Source organism: Staurois parvus, unplaced genomic scaffold, assembly GCF_062004578.1.
Source record: "Staurois parvus isolate SC_StPar_1 unplaced genomic scaffold, SC_StPar_1.0 ptg000173l, whole genome shotgun sequence".
Lineage (NCBI taxonomy): Eukaryota > Metazoa > Chordata > Amphibia > Anura > Ranidae > Staurois > Staurois parvus.
The window spans coordinates 2510624-2528970 of NW_028317969.1; the positions used below are offsets into that span (position 1 = coordinate 2510624).

Consider the following 18347-nt stretch of genomic DNA (forward strand, 5'->3'; position numbering starts at 1 on the left):
CAAGGGGTGTACAATCTAAGGTCCCTAACTCACATTCATACATACACATACTAGGGCCAATTTAGACAGGAGTCGATTAACCTACCAGCATGTCTTTGGAGTGTGGAAGGAAGCAAGAGTACCCGCAGGAAACCCACGCACAGGGAGAACTTGCAAACTCCAGGCAGGTGGTGCCATGCTTGGGATTTGAACCAGCGACCCGAGTACTGCCAGGGGGAAATGCTAACCATTTAGCCACTGTGCTGCCCCAGTATATTTGAAATGTATTTTTAAAAATATTTTTCATATACTTTGTAATAAAAACGCATTTCAACATGCAGTATATATATATTTATTGAAATATATTGAATATGGCCAATATTTTAGTATTTCAAATATATTTTTCTTCCATGTGGGTAGGGTGACAATACTGCCCTTCTATAGATGTAGCGGAGTAAGTGAGCACTGTCACCCTAGGACAGGACATGCGATACTGGCAGGATCATCAGGTGAAAATAAAGGGAAAAAAACTAATGCAGCCAGCACATCTAAGGACTGGAAAGCTACAAATACATTACATTTTTTTTTTTGTTTTGGGCTTTAGCTACAATTTAAAGTGCTAATAAGACAATGAGGGTATCTTCTTTAAGTTGACATACAAGCCAAATATACCAGAAATGAACTGCAGGTCATATTGTAAACTGATCTCCGTTCTGTAATAACACATTGCAATGTTTTTCTGCTGTAATAGGAAATCGAGTCTTGGCTGATTGTCTTTGTATGTTATAGACGTGCTCCCATTACAGCCTGTAATTTAATCTCTGTTGTGTGACAATTCAATAGGCGGTTATTGCTGCACTTTCTGTCCTAATTCTCCTGGCAGAAAACCTGTCATTTTCTAGATGTGGAAATCTCGATTGGCCCCCATTATTGCACCATCAGGAGCCCTTGTGAAGTGCGTGGCACAGAGTGTCCTGTGTACATCAAATGTCACAGTGTAAAATACATTGCAAACAGAGCTAGGCTGCAAATTTGTTTGTCTGCAAAGATAGACGAGAAAACACTTTCTGCCTGCTGTTATCAAATATATTTGTGTCTCTGCTGGTACCCAGTTCCAAGCACTCCTAATAACTGCCTGCTTTAACCACTTCAGAGAATTTACCCCCCCCCCCTTCCTGACCAGACCATTTTTTTGCGATATGGCGTTACGTTACTTTAACTGACAATTGCGCAGTCATGCAACGCTGTACATAAATTAAATTTATGTCAATTTTTTTCACACAAATACAGCTTTCCTTAACCACTTGCCGCCCAGCCACCACATATAAACGGCGGCAGGGCGGCGCTCGTAGGCAAAAGCACGTTTTAAAATGGCTGCCTTCAAAACAGGTAGGGGGCGCGCGCGCGCCCTACCTGTCCCGCGGGTGTCAGCAGCGGGTCTCCGCCGCCAGGTCATGGCCGGTTTTTACCGGCCGTTTTCCCGCGATGAGCGGTGATCACTGACACAGAGCAGGGCTGCATTGTTTACACACAGCCCTGCTCTGTGACAGTTCGCTGACAAGCTGCAGAGGGAGAGAAGAGTTTCTCTCCCTAGATCAGCTCCCCCCTCCCTCCCCCCCCTCCGTCCAGTACACACCCCCGCCCCCTAGTAAAACACTCCCCTTACACAGCAAATTCTAAAAATGTTCCTCCCCAGTGACATTAGTACAGTTTCAGTATTTTTATTTCACTGATCGCTGTATTGGTGTCACTGGGGATGTCAGTGACCCCAAGTCAGTTCCCCCCCAGTGTCAAAATGTTCGCCGCAGTCCCGCAGTCCGGCCATAAGTCGCCGGTCGCCGTCATAAGTCCCTGATCGCCGCCATATGTCGCTGATCGGCGCCATTATTAGTATAAATAAAAATTAAAAATCCCAGTATCTTTCCCGCCATTTGTACACGCTGTAACTTTCACGTTAACCAATTAATTTACACGTATTGGGGTTTTTTGTAGCAAAGACGTGTCGCAGAATGCATTTTGGCAGAAATTTATGACTAAATTTGATTTTTGCATTTTTTTTTTTAAAGTCCAAAATATTGGTTTTTTTTCCTCAAAATTGTCAGCCTTTTTTTTATAGCGCAAAAAATAAAAACCGCACAGGCAATCAAATACCACCGAAAGAAAGCTCAATTTGTGGGGAAAAAAAGGATGTAAATTTCATTTATGTACCGTATTGCATGACCGCGCAATTGTCCGTTAAACTAGTGCAGCGCTGTATAGCAGAAAAATGGAGTAAATTACAGTATCTATACCATAGTTTGTAGACGCTATAACTTCCACACAAAGCAATCAATATACACTTATTGGGATTTTATTACCAAAAACATGGAGCAGAATACATTTTGGCCTAAATTTATAACCAACTTTGAGTTTACTATACATTTTTTATAGCTGAAAGTAAAAAATATTGTTTTTCTTCAAAATTTTTGGCCTTTTTTTGTTTATAGCGTGAAAAATAAAAAGCGCACAGGTGATCAAATTACACCGAAAGAAAGCTCTATTTGTGTGAAAAAAAGGACGTAAATTTTGTTTGGGTACAGCATTGCATGACCGCGCAATTATCAGTTGAATTAGTGCAGTGCCGAGTAGCAAAAAGAGGCCTGGTCATTAAGGGGGGTAAATCCTCAGGAGCTCAAGTGGTTAATTATTTTTTGCTCTATAAACAAAAAAAAATCAACTTAAAAAAAAAACCAATACTTTGACTTTTTGTTATAAAACATATCCAATAAAAAAATGTCAAAAATCTAATTTCTTTACAAACTTAGGCCAAAATGTATTCTGCTACATCTTTGCTAAAAAAAAAATCCCAATACGTGTAAATTAATTGGTTTACGTGAAAGTTATAGCATTTACAATAGGTGATATATACTGGAATTTTTATTTTTTTTTATATTAGTAATGGCGGCAATCAGCGACTTATAGCGGGACTGTGGCTGGCATTCTGACACTGGGGGGGGGAATAGACTAAGGCTGGCCATACATTACACAATTTGCTTGAGAATTTTGCTTTAGATTTACCAAAAACTATATAATATGAGGTCAAAACCTTACCAACACTTTCAATTGTATCCAATTAGGCAGGCCCTTGTACTACATAGTGGAAGGTAAATCTAAAGGAAATTATACAGAAATTGGACAGAAAATTGTATAGCGTATGGCCAGCCTTTCTGCCACTGACATCCTCAATGACACTAATGCAGTGATCGGTGCTAATAAAAAGCATGGCACTGGGTAGGAAGGGGTTAACATGAGGGGCGATCAAAGGGTTAACTGTGTGCTGTGTGTGTTTTACTGTGTGCGCTGTGTGCTACTAGGTAGACATGCTGCTTTGTATCTCTCTTATGTGCAGAGAGATACAAAGCAGCATGTCCATGCTGACAAGAGAGAGACCTGTGTTGTTTACACACAGGTCTCTCCCCTGTCAGCTTTCTCCGATGATCACCGAGTGCTGACAGAGAATCGCCAGCCGGGACCCGGTGATTTACATCTCTAGCCACCAATAGCGGTTTGGATAGGGTGGTGTGCGCGCCCTCTACCTGGAAATGCAAATCACGTATATATGTGTGATTTTGCGCAGCCCTGCCACCTCAGTAGCAGTACTTCTGCTATAGGGTGGAGGGCAACTGGTTAAGTAGTGCCTCCTGCTGGTGGTCTGTGCCAACCTCTGGTCTCTTCTAGTAATCTATTCTAAACTTTACTGATAGTTTATTCCAACCAGCCAGTGATGGATTTCTAAGGGGCAAAATGAACAATTGTCCAGGGCCCCCCTGCCAGAGGGAGCCCCAGACTTCCTTTATAAAAAAAATGTCATAATTATAAAATTAGTTTTATTATTTAACAAATGAACAAACTGTGTGTGTGGGTGTCAGGATACGGAACAGTTAAACCTGACTCCAGAGGCACAGAAAGGGATTAGGGCTTCTGGCAGATGTTTTACAGTTCATATTATTTCATTATTCGAGTTGTTTGTTTTAACATGGCTGTGTCACGGAATGTATTTCCTAGTTTTTGAGAAACAAGTGGGTGGTACAAGAGAAAAGTTAAAAAAAAATGTTGGAAAGTGCCAGGCAACAGCGCAACCCCATGATGTGGGAATAAAGTTGGAGACCAGCATCAATTTGTTGCAGCGAGAAACATGAGAGAGAGAAGCTCACTCACCACTTGACCCTGATTGCGTAAAACTTTGTTAGAACGTTTTACCCCAAATTCCGAGATTATTTGAATTTGGGACAGGCGTGGCCCTGAATCAGAATTCGGCTAGAACAAGGGTGGGCAAATTTCTGACTTGAGGGCTGCAATGGGTTCATATATTGGACCCGGGGGCCGGACCAAGAGTAGATATAGTAATTCACCCCCCATAGTAATTCATCCCCCATAGTAATTCATCCCCCATATAGTAATCCATCCCCCATAGTAATTCATCCCCCATAGTAATTCATCCCCCATATAGTAATTCATCCCCCATAGTAATTCATCCCCCATAGTAATTCATCCCCCATAGTAATTCATCCCCCATAGTAATTCATCCCCCATAGTAATTAATCCCCCATATAGTGATTCATCCCCCATAGTAATTCATCCCCCATAGTAATTAATCCCCCATATAGTAATTCATCCCCCATAGTAATTCATCCCCCATAGTAATTCATCCCCCCTATAGTAATTCATCTCCCATATAGTAATTCATCCCCCATAGTAATTCATCCCCCATAAAGTAATTCATCCCCCCTATAGTAATTCATCCCCCATAGTAATTCATCCCCCATATAGTAATTCATCCCCCCTATAGTAATTCATTCCCCATATTTCCCTGTGTCAATTTACTTACCTTTGCTCCGCACGTTCCTCTCGCCGTGTTCCCGCGCCGTTCCGGTCTTCAGGGCGGACTGTGAGAGGAGCCTAGCTCCCCTCACGTTTGTCACGCTGCCCCGCCTACACACATCCTGACAGCGGGCCGAATTAAAAGGTCCGCCGGGCCGTAGTTTGCCCATTGCTGGGCTAGAATGACATACCAGAGTGTCAGACAAATTCAACAAAGTAGAGGACCTTTCTTCCGTGTATTGGCAAGAAACTAACTTTGAACCTAAATTATATTTTTTTAGAACAAATGCAGTTTATCAGTCACTTCAGTTCACTTTTTTATTTGTCATGTAATTAAATCTCTATGTTGAGGGGCCCCCGAAACTTGAAGTCCCCCGAGCCCCCAACAGTCTAATCCAGCACTGCAACCAAAACCCTTTACTAGTAGTCTGCTCCAACCAGCACCCTTTACTAGTAGTCTGCTCCAACCAGCACCCTTTACTAGTAGTCTGCTCCAACCAGTACCTGGTAGGCTGTTCCAATCAAGACTTTTTACTGATAGATAATTCCAAACAGCACCCTCTACTAGTAGTGTAATCCAACCAGCACCCTTTACTGGAAGTCTGTTCCAACCAGATCTCTTTACTGGTAGTCTACTCCAACCAGATCTCTTTACTGGTAGTCTACTCCAACCAGATCTCTTTACTGGTAGTCTACTCCAACCAGCGCTCTTTACTGGTAGTCTCCTCCAGCCAGTACCCATTACTGGTAGTCTGTTCTAACCAGTTCTCTTTACTAGTACTCTGTTCCAACCAGCTCTCTCTACTAGCAATCAATGGTAGTGGCCATTTGTTTGTACTGTTGATACCATTGCAGGGGCGCACTGGACAACTTGCTGTTGCGCTATATGCTGGGTGTCCAGTGAGCCCTTGTACTTTTAAGGTGGGGTGGGCTCCCTCAGTCTACACATTATGATATATGTGCTCCTACTATAGAGGCTCTCAAAATGTATAGTTAGTAATTGTAGAACATTGTGGTGCCATGAAGGGGGTCTGCAACTTACACATGTATTTGCAAATGTATGCTAACTGAAACCCTGTTTTTTAACAAAAAAACTGTTAGACAGGACAATTCGGTTTGTTCGCAAGCTGGTCGGTAAATTGAGCTGGGAAGTTTTCCTTTTTTATTATTTGACATGTGTTGCCCTTCCATGTGCTCCTTGCTGTGAAGGCCAGTTATAGATTGGGCAGTGGCTATTTGCTTGTACTAGTAATCTATGCCAGGTAACACCCTTTTCTGGTAGTCTGTTCCAACCATTGCTCTTTACTGGTAGTCTGTTTCGAGCAGCACCCTTAACTGGTGGACTTTTCCAATCCAGCCTTCACTGATAACCTGTTAGAATCAGTATTTACTAGTAGACTGTTCCAATGTACACCCTTTCAGTGGTAGTCTCTTCCAGCAGCACTCTTTACTGGTAGTCTGTTTCAACCAGTACCCTTTACTGGAAGTCTGTTCAAACCATCACCCTTTACTGGTAGTCTGTTCCAACCAGCACCCTTTACTGATAGTTTGTTCCAACCAGCACTCTCTATTAGTAGTCTGTTTCAACCAGCACTCTTTACTGATAGTTTGTTCCAACCAGCACTCTCTATTAGTAGTCTGTTTCAACCAGCACCCTTTACTGATAGTTTGTTCCAACCAGCACTCTCTATTAGTAGTCTGTTTCAACCAGTACCCTTTATTAGTACTCTGCTTCAGCCAGTACCCTTTTCTGAAGACCTGCTACAAACACCAGGGCTTAATACTAGTCTGTTCAAACCAGCTCTCTTTAACGGTAGTCTACTTCAGCCAACACCCTTTCTGATAATCTGTTACAACCAACAGAATTTTCTGGTAGTCAGTTTCAACCTGCAATCTTTACTGGTGCTTTATTCCAACCAGCACCCTTTACTGGTAGTCTGCAATAATCAGCAGCATTTACTAGTAGACTCTTCCAACCTACCCCCTCTACTGGTATACTGTTCAAATCGGCACCCTTTACTAGTAGACTGTTCAAACCAACACCCTTTACTGGTAGTCTACTCCAAACTACACTCTTTACTGGCAGTCTGTTCCAGCCAGCATCCTTTACCAGTAGTCTGCTCTGAACACTACCCTACTGGTGGTCTGTTCAAACCAGTAACCTTCATTGGTATTCTGTTTCAACCAGCACTTTTCATGGGTAGTCAGGTCCTCATAGTATGTCCTACTAGGAGTGCCAACCAAGCAATACTTATAGACATTAGGCTATTTCTTGGAACTCCTACTGTCTACTGGTATTGGTAGACTATTCCAAACACTATATAATAATAGTCCATTATAACTCCCTAATAACAGTATTTTAAATTTTAAAAAGTAAATTTAGTTTTAAGTTATATCTCTACTATTAACCCATTTCAGGCCATGTTCTATACTTGTACGCCGAATATAGAGCAAGTAGTGCATTTTAAACATTTCTCCTTGAGGTCTTTTCCAAATTGCTGGCAGAAGGAACCCCTAATGGTAAGGTTTTCAGCTGTCTCCTAACCTAAAAGGATTGTGAAGGTCAGAAAGATACTAGATAATGGCATCAAGAATACATTTCTAATGTAACAATTGCGACCAGCCAACACTCAATTAGTATACATACATATATCTAGATATATACAGTACATATATTTGATTTTTAAAGGTATTTACCCCATATGCCTATAAAAACATTCCTGTAGTTTGTCAACAAAACCAGTGGAAGCATCTAATAATCTCTAAGACAACAACAGTCCAATCAATGGTCCATTTAGTTACACTGGCCAAATTGTCCCTCATGCGAACAATAATTGGAACCTCTAGCATGGAGCTTCCCTTACCCATTGGCAGCACCACTGCCCAGGCTCAGTCTTCTGGCGCTGGTACCGCTTCCATCTACAGCTGTAAAGGCCCGCCAGCAAAGAGATGAACGGCTGATGCTCATAATGCTGCAGGAGACGTCGGCGTACAATTTTCAACTTCCCCAGCCTCAATCTGCGAAGGTTGGTGGACGAAACCCCCATCTGTAGAGCCTCATATCATCCCTGTGTCTAGAAATTAAAAAAAACACACTTTTAAATAAACAGCAAATTCAATGTACAAAAACATAAAAAAAAACATTTCATTAACACCATGAGGCCACTCAGGGTATAGCTTTCTAGATACATAGAGTCACATTACCAGCCAATTTTTTCACTCTTTCTTGACCATTACAGTAGAATCTGTAAGGGGTGGAATTGATGGACAAATGCCTTATTTGCAGTCGTGTAACCATAGAACGTTTATGGCAGGTCTGATGCTACTTAGCGACTGAGGGCCCTATATACTGTAGGTTGCTTTGACTTTAACTGAAAAACTTGATAAAATTAAGAATTCAGGCATTTCCAAGATCTAAGGCTCGTGAGATACGCACAAATACCAATGAACAAGGTATCAGTAGTTTTTCTGCGATAAGCCAGAGATAGCACCAAGCCACCAACTGGCCTCCCCTTCGTTTTGGTTAAGGGCAGTGAGCCAAAGAGCCAGTGTCAATGGGCTTTTGTTCATGTTAGAATAACTTTTCTCCCCATACAAGTCAACTGGAAGGAAAAGCAGCTTGAAGCAGGTTGATGTTTAGAAGGAGGTCCAATGCAGGTTAGGAGGAAGTTAACTGCAGGTCAAATACACTTTGAACTATCTGAGAAGGGTCTCAAACTGATTTCAAATGCAGGCTAAAAGCAACAAGCAAGTTGCATTTGCCCAATGGTACAAGCCAAAATGTTCATATTTCAGGACCCACTACCAGAAAATGGAGGGTGGTCAGATCATGTCTCTATTATCAACCATATGTCATGCTTGAAGCATCCATGTGCAACTTAGCAGTTCTAAACCAGATGAAGGATCACCATGGGAGATACAGCAGCCAACTCTTATAAATCCAAAGTATATAACAGTTGTTCTATCTGCACCTGTTAGATTCGAAAGATGGTTGTGGGTTCATGGCTTCCTACACTCACCAGCACTCTCTCTCCTGGGGAGGGCCCTGCTCACCCTTGTCCCTGGTGTGTGTCTGCAAAATGTGCTGAGAGCTATCTTTATTCAGCCTCCCTGAAGTGAATGCCATTCTTTTTTGTTCAGGCAGACCTTTTCCGAAGGTATTTTAAACCTGTAGAACAGCTCCAACCCTTCAATCACACAACAACACACGTCATGCCATTCTTGGAACTCACGCGCCTATGTCCTTCTCAGAACACTCAGATTTTCTATGCCTTCCAATGTCTGACCCTAATCTCCCTAATCTTTAGACAGAACCAGTGTCTACAATTAAAGATTTCTCCTCTGGTTAAGCCTAGGTTCGCACTTGGATTTCAGTGCCTTTTCCGCTTTAGATAAATGCACTACAGTCCATTTAACATGATTTCCTTTGGATCTAGCTCACATTTGTGTGTTTTGAGCCATGCATGTTTTTGAAAGGGTCAGGGACTTTTTTCCAGCAGCAAATTGGGTTTTTGGTGTAACAGACTTCAAAAACGCAAGTGTTGAGTTTTTGATGCTTTTTTTTTATGCATTTTGTGCTTTGTGTGACTTTAAGTTGGTTGTTAAGGAGCGGGCGGCAGTTGGTGTCCTTAACAACCAGTAAACAACATGATTGTTAAGGAGTGGGCAGCCGCTGTGTCCTTAAAGTGTTACTAAACCCATGACCCCATGGTGTAATCCTAGACTCCAATCTGTCCTTTCAGCCCCAGGTCCAATCGCTGGCAAACTCATGTAGACTTCACCTCTGCAACATCTCCAAGATACACCCGTTCCTAACCCTGGAAACCACTAAGCAACTCATTCACTCCCTTGTTATATCACGCCTTGACTACTGTAACTCCTTCCTCACTGGCCTACCTCAACGCAGGCTATCCCCACTCCAGTCCATCATGAATGCTGCTGCCAGACTCATTCACCTTACTAACTGCTCTGTATCTGCCACCCCTCTCTGCCAATCCCTCCACTGGCTTCCAATTGCCCAATGGATAAAATTCAAAACGCTAACACTGGCGTATAAAGCCGTTCATAACACTGCCCCTAATTACATCACCGACCTTGTCTCTAAATACCACCCAAACCGTACTCTCCGCTCCTCGCAAGACCTCCTACTCTCTAGCTCCCTTGTCTCCTCCTCCCATGCCGTCTCCGGGATTTCTCAAGGGCTTCACCCATCCTCTGGAACTCCCTACCCCAATCTATCAGGCTATGGCCTACTCTGCTCACTTTTAGGCGCACTCTGAAAACCCATCTCTTCAGGGAAGCCTACCCCGACCCCATGTAATACTGGAATCCTCTACTCTTCCTACCACTCCATCCCCCACAGCTAATTACCTCTTGTACCACTATCCCCTCCCTCCTAGATTGTAAGCTCCAAAGAGCAGGGCCCTCTAATCCCTCTTGTATTGAACTGTATTGTTACTGTACTGTCTCCCTCCATAATGTAAAGCGCTGAGCAAACTGTCGGCGCTATATAGGTCCTGTATTATAATAATAATGACCCTGCATCCACTATATCTTGTCTCCCACAGTACACAGAACATGGAAATGCAATTATTTTAGTAAATATAAACTACTAAATACCATTTCTCATCAGCAGTTAGAGCAGTCTTGTGACTTCTATCAGTGTTCAGCCCAGCACTAGCTAAAGCTTGTAGGAGGAGTTTTCTTTCTGCTCTAGGAGGATACAAATCCCCTGACCTCTGTCTGGACAGTGCTGATTGGCCCTGTGCTGATCACATGCACTCTCCCAAGACAAAAAAAAACATTCTCCAGCAATACGCACCAAACTGAGCATGTGCATGCCTACGGTTCAGTCTGGAGATAAGTGGTGATCGCTTGAAAAAGAGGAGGAACAGAGAAGAAAGGATCAAACAGCCTTTTTACTTAATGCAGAGAATTAACCCTTTAGGTTCCACAGTGAGTATAACAAGCATGCTTTACTGCATATACAGACTGATTTTACTGTTGTGGATTTAGTAACACCATAACAGTTGATGAGTCATCAGCTGTCAGCAGGGATTCCCTCTGACAGCTGGGTGTATACAAAAGAATTGCCGGCAATTAAAAACTCAACAAAAAAAACAGCATGGTGGTCCCCCCCCAATCCATACCAGGCCCTTTGGGTCTGCTATGCATTTTAAGGGGAACCCCACTCCAAAATGTAAAAAAAAACGGCGTGGGGGACCCCCAAAAATTCATACCAGACCCTTATCCACGCTTGCAGCCTAGCAGGCCAGGAAAGGGGAAGGAGGACGAGTGAGCACCCCGCCTCCTGAACCATACCAGGCCACATGCCTGCAACATGAGGGGGGTGCTTTGGGGTAGGGAGGCTCCATCACCAAAGCCCCTTTTCCCCATGTTGATGAGAATAACAACCTCTTTCCTACAAACCTTGCCTACCCTTACTCATTCACCAAAAAGGTGGGTAAAAACAAGTTAAAAAACAACAGTTTTTGACAAGTCCTTTATTAAAAAAATTATTTAAAAAATTGTCCTCCCCAGTGTAGATCCAGTGTCAATCATGATGAACGCCACTCTGATGACCCGAAGAAAAAACGAAGGTCCCCACCCACCAAAGGCCCCTGCTCTGCCGTCTAATACCACTAAATAAACTAAGGGGTGGGGCCACCTGATGACATCACAGGGTGACCCCCCACCCTCTTATGATGTCACAAGGGGTGGGGTCACCCAGTGATACCCAGCCCCTTAGTTTATTAAGCAGAGGAGCAGTCATTCAGTGGGAGCCTTTGTCGGGTAAGACCTTTTTTTTTTTCATTAATTTTTTTTAATTCAATGTGATTGATGCTGGATCTACACCGAGGGACTTTTTTTTTCTTTTTTTAATAAACGACTTGTCAAAAACTTGTTAAAGGAGGCTTCCAGATTCTGATAAGTCACCCCCACATCTCCACAACTGCCGGGCCAGAGGTCCTTGTCCTCATCAACATGGAGTCAAGGTGCTTTAGAGGGGGAACCACCTACCCCAAACCACCCACCCCATTTTGATGGCATGTGGCCTAGTATGGTTCAGGAGGGGAAGGCTAGCTCATCTCCCCCTTTCCTAGTCTACCAGGCTGCAAGCTCAAATGAGGGTCTGGTATAGATGCCTTTTTTTTATTTTGGGGTGGTGTTCCCCTCAAATTCCATACCAGACCTAAGTATCTGGTATGGATTTTGGGAGGGGAACCCACATCGTTTTTTTTTTTTTTCATTTTGGTGTTGGGTTCCCCTTAATATCCATACCAGACCAGAAGGGCCTGGAAAGGATTGGGGTGGGACCCCCATGCTGTTTTCTTGCTGAATTTTTGATTGCCAGCAATTCTTCTGTTTACATTTAGGTGTCAGCAGGGAATGCGGTGGCTGCTCATGTTGTTTACTGGTTGTGGAGGATGCAGACGGCTGTCCACTCCTTAACAACCATGTTGTTTACTGACAGGTCCACTACCGTACTCCATCCAAGATTTAAAAAAAAAAATATGTCTTTAGATACACTCTAACCCAAGCCAAACTGTTTATTTTTTATTAGGAGCCTTAGGATGCCATTTTCGCTGCCATTGTATATAATTGACAACTCACTAGGTTGTCAATTACAAAGCATGGTCCACCCATCTCCCTGACATCACTGAAAGACTGCCAGCGGGTGAGGACTTTGAGATGCTGTGTGGAAGAAGCCTAAAGGACCTAGGTTTGGGGCTGATCTGAGGTCTGAAGTGCATAGACTGGAGCTGATCTGAGCTCTGCATGCATTGTGGCCGATCTGAGCTCTGCATGCATTGTGGCCGATCTGAGCTCTGCATGCATTGTGGCCGATCTGAGCTCTGCAAGCATTGTGGTTGATCTGAAGTCTGAAAAGCATGCATTGAGGTTTGAAGTTCATGCATTGTGGTTGATTTGAGCTTTGAAGTTCAGGCATTGTGGTTGATATGCGGTGTAAAGTGCAAGTATTCTGGTTGATCTGAAGTGCACGAATTGAGGTTGAGTGTCTGAAATTCATGCATTTTGGTTGATTTGAGGTCTGAAGTCCATGCATTGTAGCTGATCTGAGGCCTGCATGTATTGTGCCTAAACTGAGGTCTGCAAGCATTGTGGTTGAGTTGAGGTTTGAAGTGCATGCATTGTGGTTGATCTGAGGTCTGAAGTGCATGCATTGTGGTTGATTCGAGGTTTGAAGTGCATGCACTGTGGTTGATCCGAGGTCTAAAGTGCATGCACTGTGGTTGATCTGAGGTCTAAAGTGCATGCACTGTGGTTGATCCGAGGTCTAAAGTGCATGCACTGTGGTTGATCCGAGGTCTAAAGTGCATGCATTGTGGTTGATCCGAGGTCTGAAGTGCATGCATTGTGGTTGATCCGAGGTCTGAAGTGCATGCATTGTGGTTGATCCGAGGTCTGAAGTGCATGCATTGTGGTTGATCCAAGGTCTGAAGTGCATGTATTCTGGTTGATCTGAAGTGCATGAATTGAGTTTGATCATCTGAAGTGCATACACTGTGGTTTATCTGAGGTCTGAAGTGCATGCATTGTGGCTGATCCGAAGTCTAAAATGCATGAATTGGGGTTGATCCTCTGAAATGCATGCATTGTGGCTGATCTGAGGCCCAAAGTGCATGGATTGTGGTTGATCTGAGATGTGGAGAGCAAGCACTGTGGTTGATCTAAGGTCTGGAGTGCATGTATTGCAGTTGATCTGAGGTCTGAAGTACATGCGTTGGGGGTGAACATATTTTGTATGGGCACCAGTTCCAATTTGTGCACTGCTAATGGTAAGTTAACCTCCCTAGCGGTCTGATTATGTCCATATTTCTGTGCTCAAAGCGGTACATTTTTTTGCATGGAAATATGTTTTTTTTTATTGTAGGCCTGTAATTTTTAGGAATAACTCACTGAAATCTGTCCGAACAAGAATCTAGTAAACATCCCGGGTAGGATAAAACTTGAAACACGAAATCAAAAATTATAATTTAATAAATAATCATAAAAAATAATAATATAATAATAATAAATTTAATTCAATAATGTAATCAAACCAAAAACACTGAAATTTGAAATAGAGCGCCAAGTTCGCACATCACTGAGCAAAGTCGCAAAATCGTTTTCAGTGTCTGATGACGAATTTCCCCCACGAATCATTATCACTCAATTCTGCAAGTGGTTCTAATTTACTATCGCTGTTCTCTAGCTGGTCTAAAACCAATTTTGACCTAAAGGGACGCTTTTTGGACGCCATGGACGTTTCTCAGTTTCAAGGCAGAAAGATCATTACATTACATTACATTACATTGAGTTTATATAGCGCCAAAGGGTTTGCTCAGCGCTGTACAATAGAGGGGGGGACAATACATGAAACATTACAGCAGCTACGAACAGCACACGAGGGGTAGGAGGGCCCTACTCTTTCGAGCTTACAATCTGGGAGGGAGGGGGTAGTGGTACAGGAGGAAGTGGCTGTGGGGGATGGAGTGGTAGGAGGAATGAAGGAGAGCAGCAGTTAGGTGAGGGTGGGGTAGGCTTCCCTGAAGAGGTGGGTTTTCAGGGAGCGCCTGAAGGTGAGGAGGGAAGGTGACAGTCTGATGGATTGGGGTAGTGAGTTCCAGAGGATGGGGGAGGACCTGGAGAAGTCTTGCAGACGTGCGTGTGAGGAGGAGACCAGGGAGCAAGATAGAAGGAGGTCCTGTGAGGAGCGAAGGGTACGGGTAGGGTGGTACTTGGGAATCAGGTCGGTGAGGTAGTTAGGGGCAGTGTTGTGAATGGCTTTGTAGGTCAGAGTGAGTAGTTTGAATTTGATGCGTTGGGCGATAGGGAGCCAGTGGAGGGAGAGGCAGAGGGGGGTGGCAGAGGTGGAGCGGCTGGTGAGGTGGATGAGTCTGGCAGCTGAGTTCAGGATGGTCTGAAGCGGGGAGAGTTTGCACTGGGGTAGGCCGGTGAGGAGGGAGTTGCAGTAGTCAAGGCGTGAGATAATCAGGGAGTGCACAAGTAGTTTAGCGGTGTCTGGGGTAAGGAAGGTGCGTATTTTGGCGATATTGCGGAGGTGGAGCCTGCATGTGTTTGTCAGTGATTTGACATGAGGTTGGAAGGAGAGGTTAGAGTCCAGAATGACCCCAAGGACTTTGGCTTGCGGGGCGGGATTGATGGTGGTGATGTTAGTAGTGATGGATAGGATGGGGGGGGGGGCGCGGGCAGGAGGGAAGACGAGAAGCTCGGTTTTGGAGAGGTTGAGTTTGAGGAAATGGAGCGACATCCAGTCAGAGATGTCGCTTAGGAGGTGAGTGATGCGGGCGGAGAAAGTGGAGGTGAGGTGAGGGGTGGAGAGGTAAATTTGAGTGTCATCTGCATAGAGATGGTAGTTGAAGCCGTGGGAGTGTATGAGTTTGCCAAGGGAGGAGGTGTAGATGGAGAAGAGAAGGGGTCCAAGGACAGAGCCCTGGGGGACCCCAACAGAGAGGGGGAGGGAAGGGGAGGTGGCACCATTGTAGGAAACGCTGAAGGAGCGTCGGGATAGGTAAGAGGAGAACCAGGAGAGAGCGGTGTCTCTGACGCCAAGGGAGAATAGTTTATTAAGGAGGAGGGGGTGGTCAACTGTGTCGAAGGCCGCGGAGAGGTCCAGGAGGAGGAGGACAGAGTAGTCGCCTTTGGCTTTGGCGGTAAGTAGGTCGTTGGTGATTTTGAGGAGGGCGGTTTCGGTGGAGTGTAGGGGACGGAAGCTGGACTGTAGTGGATCAAGGAGGTTGTTGTCAGTTAGGTGGGCGCTTAGGCGGTTGTAGACTAAGCGCTCCAGGAGTTTGGAAGTGAGTGGCAGCAGGGAGATGGGTCTGAGGTTGTTTGGGTCAGAGGGGTCCAGGGAGGGCTTTTTGAGTATGGGGGTGATGTGCGCATGCTTTAGGGGGGAGGGGAATACGCCGGTAGAGAGGGAGAGATTGAAGATGTGGGTGAGGGAGCAGATGAGGGAAGAGGGGGGTGACTGGAGGAGTCGAGAGGGGATAGGGTCTAGGGGGCAGGTAGTGAGGCGGGCTTCAGAGAAGACCCTGGTGACTTCCTCAGTGGTAGCGGGGCTGAAGGAGTGCAGAGCTGGTGGGGTTACGGTAAGCGGGGTCTTGGGTGTGGAGGGGGGCAGTGCGGTTGCGAGGTCAGAGGAGGGAAGAGATGAGGGGGAGATAGGGGGGGGGAGGCTAGGTGGGGAGGTAGATTGCGAGTTGACTATGTCCTGACGGATAGCATCAATTTTATTGTGGAAATGAGTGGCAATCTCGTGGGCGGTGAGTGAGGTACTGAGTGGAGGAGGGGGGGGAGAGAGCAGGGAGTTGAAGGTGGAGAAGAGTCGGCGAGGGCAGGAGGAGAGGGTGTTAATCAGGTTTACGAAGTAAGCCTGCTTGGCGGCGTGGAGGGAGGAGGTGTAAGTGAGGAAGGCAGATTTGTAGAGGGAGAATGAACGGGGGGACCTGGTTTTGCGCCATAGTCTCTCCAGCGCACGACTGCGACGTTTGAGGCATTTAGTGTGGTCGTTCTGCCATGGTTGGAGCGGTCTGGGTTTGATGTAGCGTGTGGTTAGGGGTGCCAGAGAGTCTAGGGTAGCTGATAGTGAGTCGTTGTACGTGTTAGTGGCTAGGTCAGGACAAGACAGTGGAAGGATTCTGTCGTGTAGGCGGTCGGCAGCTGAGTGGAGGGGGGCCGGGTTCAGGTTGCGAAGGTTGCGGCTGGTGATGGTTTGGCGCTCTGGGGGGGGGGAGTTAGGGGAAGGGGAGATGGAGAACGTGAGGAGGTGGTGGTCGGAGAGAGGGAATGGGGTGTTAGAGAACTGGTTGAGGGTACAGAGGTGGGAGAAGACGAGGTCCAGGGTGTTCCCAATGATGTGGGTGGAGGATTGAGTGTGCTGTGTGAGCGCGAAGGAGGAGGTTAGGTGGAGGAATTGGGAAGTAGCCGGGCTGTTGTCATTGATGGGGATATTGAAGTCCCCGAGGATGATGGTTGGTAGCTCAGAGGAGAGGAAGAAGGGAAGCCAGGCAGCGAAGTCATCCAGGAAGCGGGGTATGGATCCGGGAGGCCTGTAGATCACTGCGATCCTTAGGGGGGTGGGTGAGAAGAGCCGGATGCAGTGAGCCTCGAAGGAGGAGAAAGTTAGGGAGGGAGGATTAGGGAGGACCTGGAAGGTGCTCAGCGGTGATAGGAGCAGGCCGACCCCACCACCTTTGTGACCGCTCAGTCTTGGTGAATGGGACCAGACGAGACCTCCATAGGAGAGTGCCGCAGGGGAGGTGGAGTCAGTGGCCTGTACCCAGGTTTCGGTGATGGCTAGGAGGTTAAGGGAGCGGGAGATAAAGAGGTCATGGATGGCAGTAAGTTTGTTGCAGACCGAGCGGGCGTTCAGGAGTGCAACCGAGAGAGGGGGGATGGATGCGGGGAGAAGGGGCACAGATATGAGGTTGAGGGGGTTACGGCAGCTGGCGGGAGCAGGGGGGTCCCTAGAGGAGGGGTGAGGTGGCGAGGGGCCAGGGTTTGGGGAGATGTCCCCAGCAGATAGGAGAAGGAGAAGGGTGAGGAAGGTGGCATGGGAATGGGAAGTGTAGGAGCGTGTGGGTCTGATAGTGGTGGCACGTGGGTCGACGGGGGAGTGGAGTAGCAGGAGGAGGTGGTGAGTGCCGTAGTGGGGAGAGGGGAGTAGTGAAGGGGCAATGTAGAGCTGTTTTGGGGGGGTAGGCGGGTAGAGGGAGGCGATTTTTGGGATGGTGGAGAGGAAAATGAGGAGGAGGAGTGCAGGGGGCATGTTGGGGTGGGTGGGGTGACAGTTGGGTCAGGGGAGGTGAAGGGATACAGGTCAGGGCAAGGTGTGTGGGGAATCTGTGTTACCATGGGAGAGTCATTTGAGTCCTTCTGTAGGGGTAGAGTGAGGGTGGAGGGCGGCAGCTGGTTGGCAGCAGTCTGTGGGTGCAGTAAGCTGGCGACCATGGGTGCTGTGGCATGTCTTCAGTGGGTACGGTGGTTCGGCTAGTGGAGGGGTCGTAGGGTGCGATGGCTGGGGGTGATGGTAGGCACGGCGACTGGTGATGCTGGCGGCTCGGTGACTGGGGTTGTTGAGGCCAGGCGTCGGGTGCTGAGGGCTCGGCGTCGTGAGGCGCTGAAGGTGTTGAAGGATCGTCATCAGAGTCGAGCGGGGCGTTGCGGTAGCGATCGTCGGCCCTGCGTGGTTTGTGCTCAACCGTGATCTGTTGCGGCCGGTAGGAGAGACCGCAGCTTCAAGGGTCGTGGTGGGCCATTAGTCGCCGGGGCGTCGCCAGAGGGAATAGCGTGCCGGAAATCAGGGTGCTGGGCGAGCGTTCCCTGGTGTGGTGGCTGGCTGGTAATCCCAGGTGGGGTGGTGGGCAGGGGATCCCCGGTGGGATGGTGGCCGTGCTATCCCTGGTGGGGTAGTAGCGATCCCTGGAGGGATAGTGGCTTAGGGTCCCTGGTGGTTTGGGGTTTCAGGTGGATGGTGGGAT

The 18347-nt window shown here is 46.4% G+C and overlaps 1 protein-coding gene across 2 annotated transcripts in view; it reads right to left on the bottom strand.

Moving 5' to 3' along the window:
• GDPD4 (glycerophosphodiester phosphodiesterase domain containing 4) overlaps nt 1-18347 on the bottom strand; it is a 171613-nt gene that overhangs the window by 107015 nt on the left and 46251 nt on the right. For both annotated transcript variants that reach the window (XM_089676756.1, XM_089676755.1), the window contains exon 2: nt 7704-7913. In XM_089676756.1, the coding sequence (XP_089532882.1) occupies nt 7704-7886 (183 nt within the window). In that variant the 5' untranslated portion in view covers nt 7887-7913. The remainder of the gene's footprint in view (nt 1-7703; nt 7914-18347) is intronic.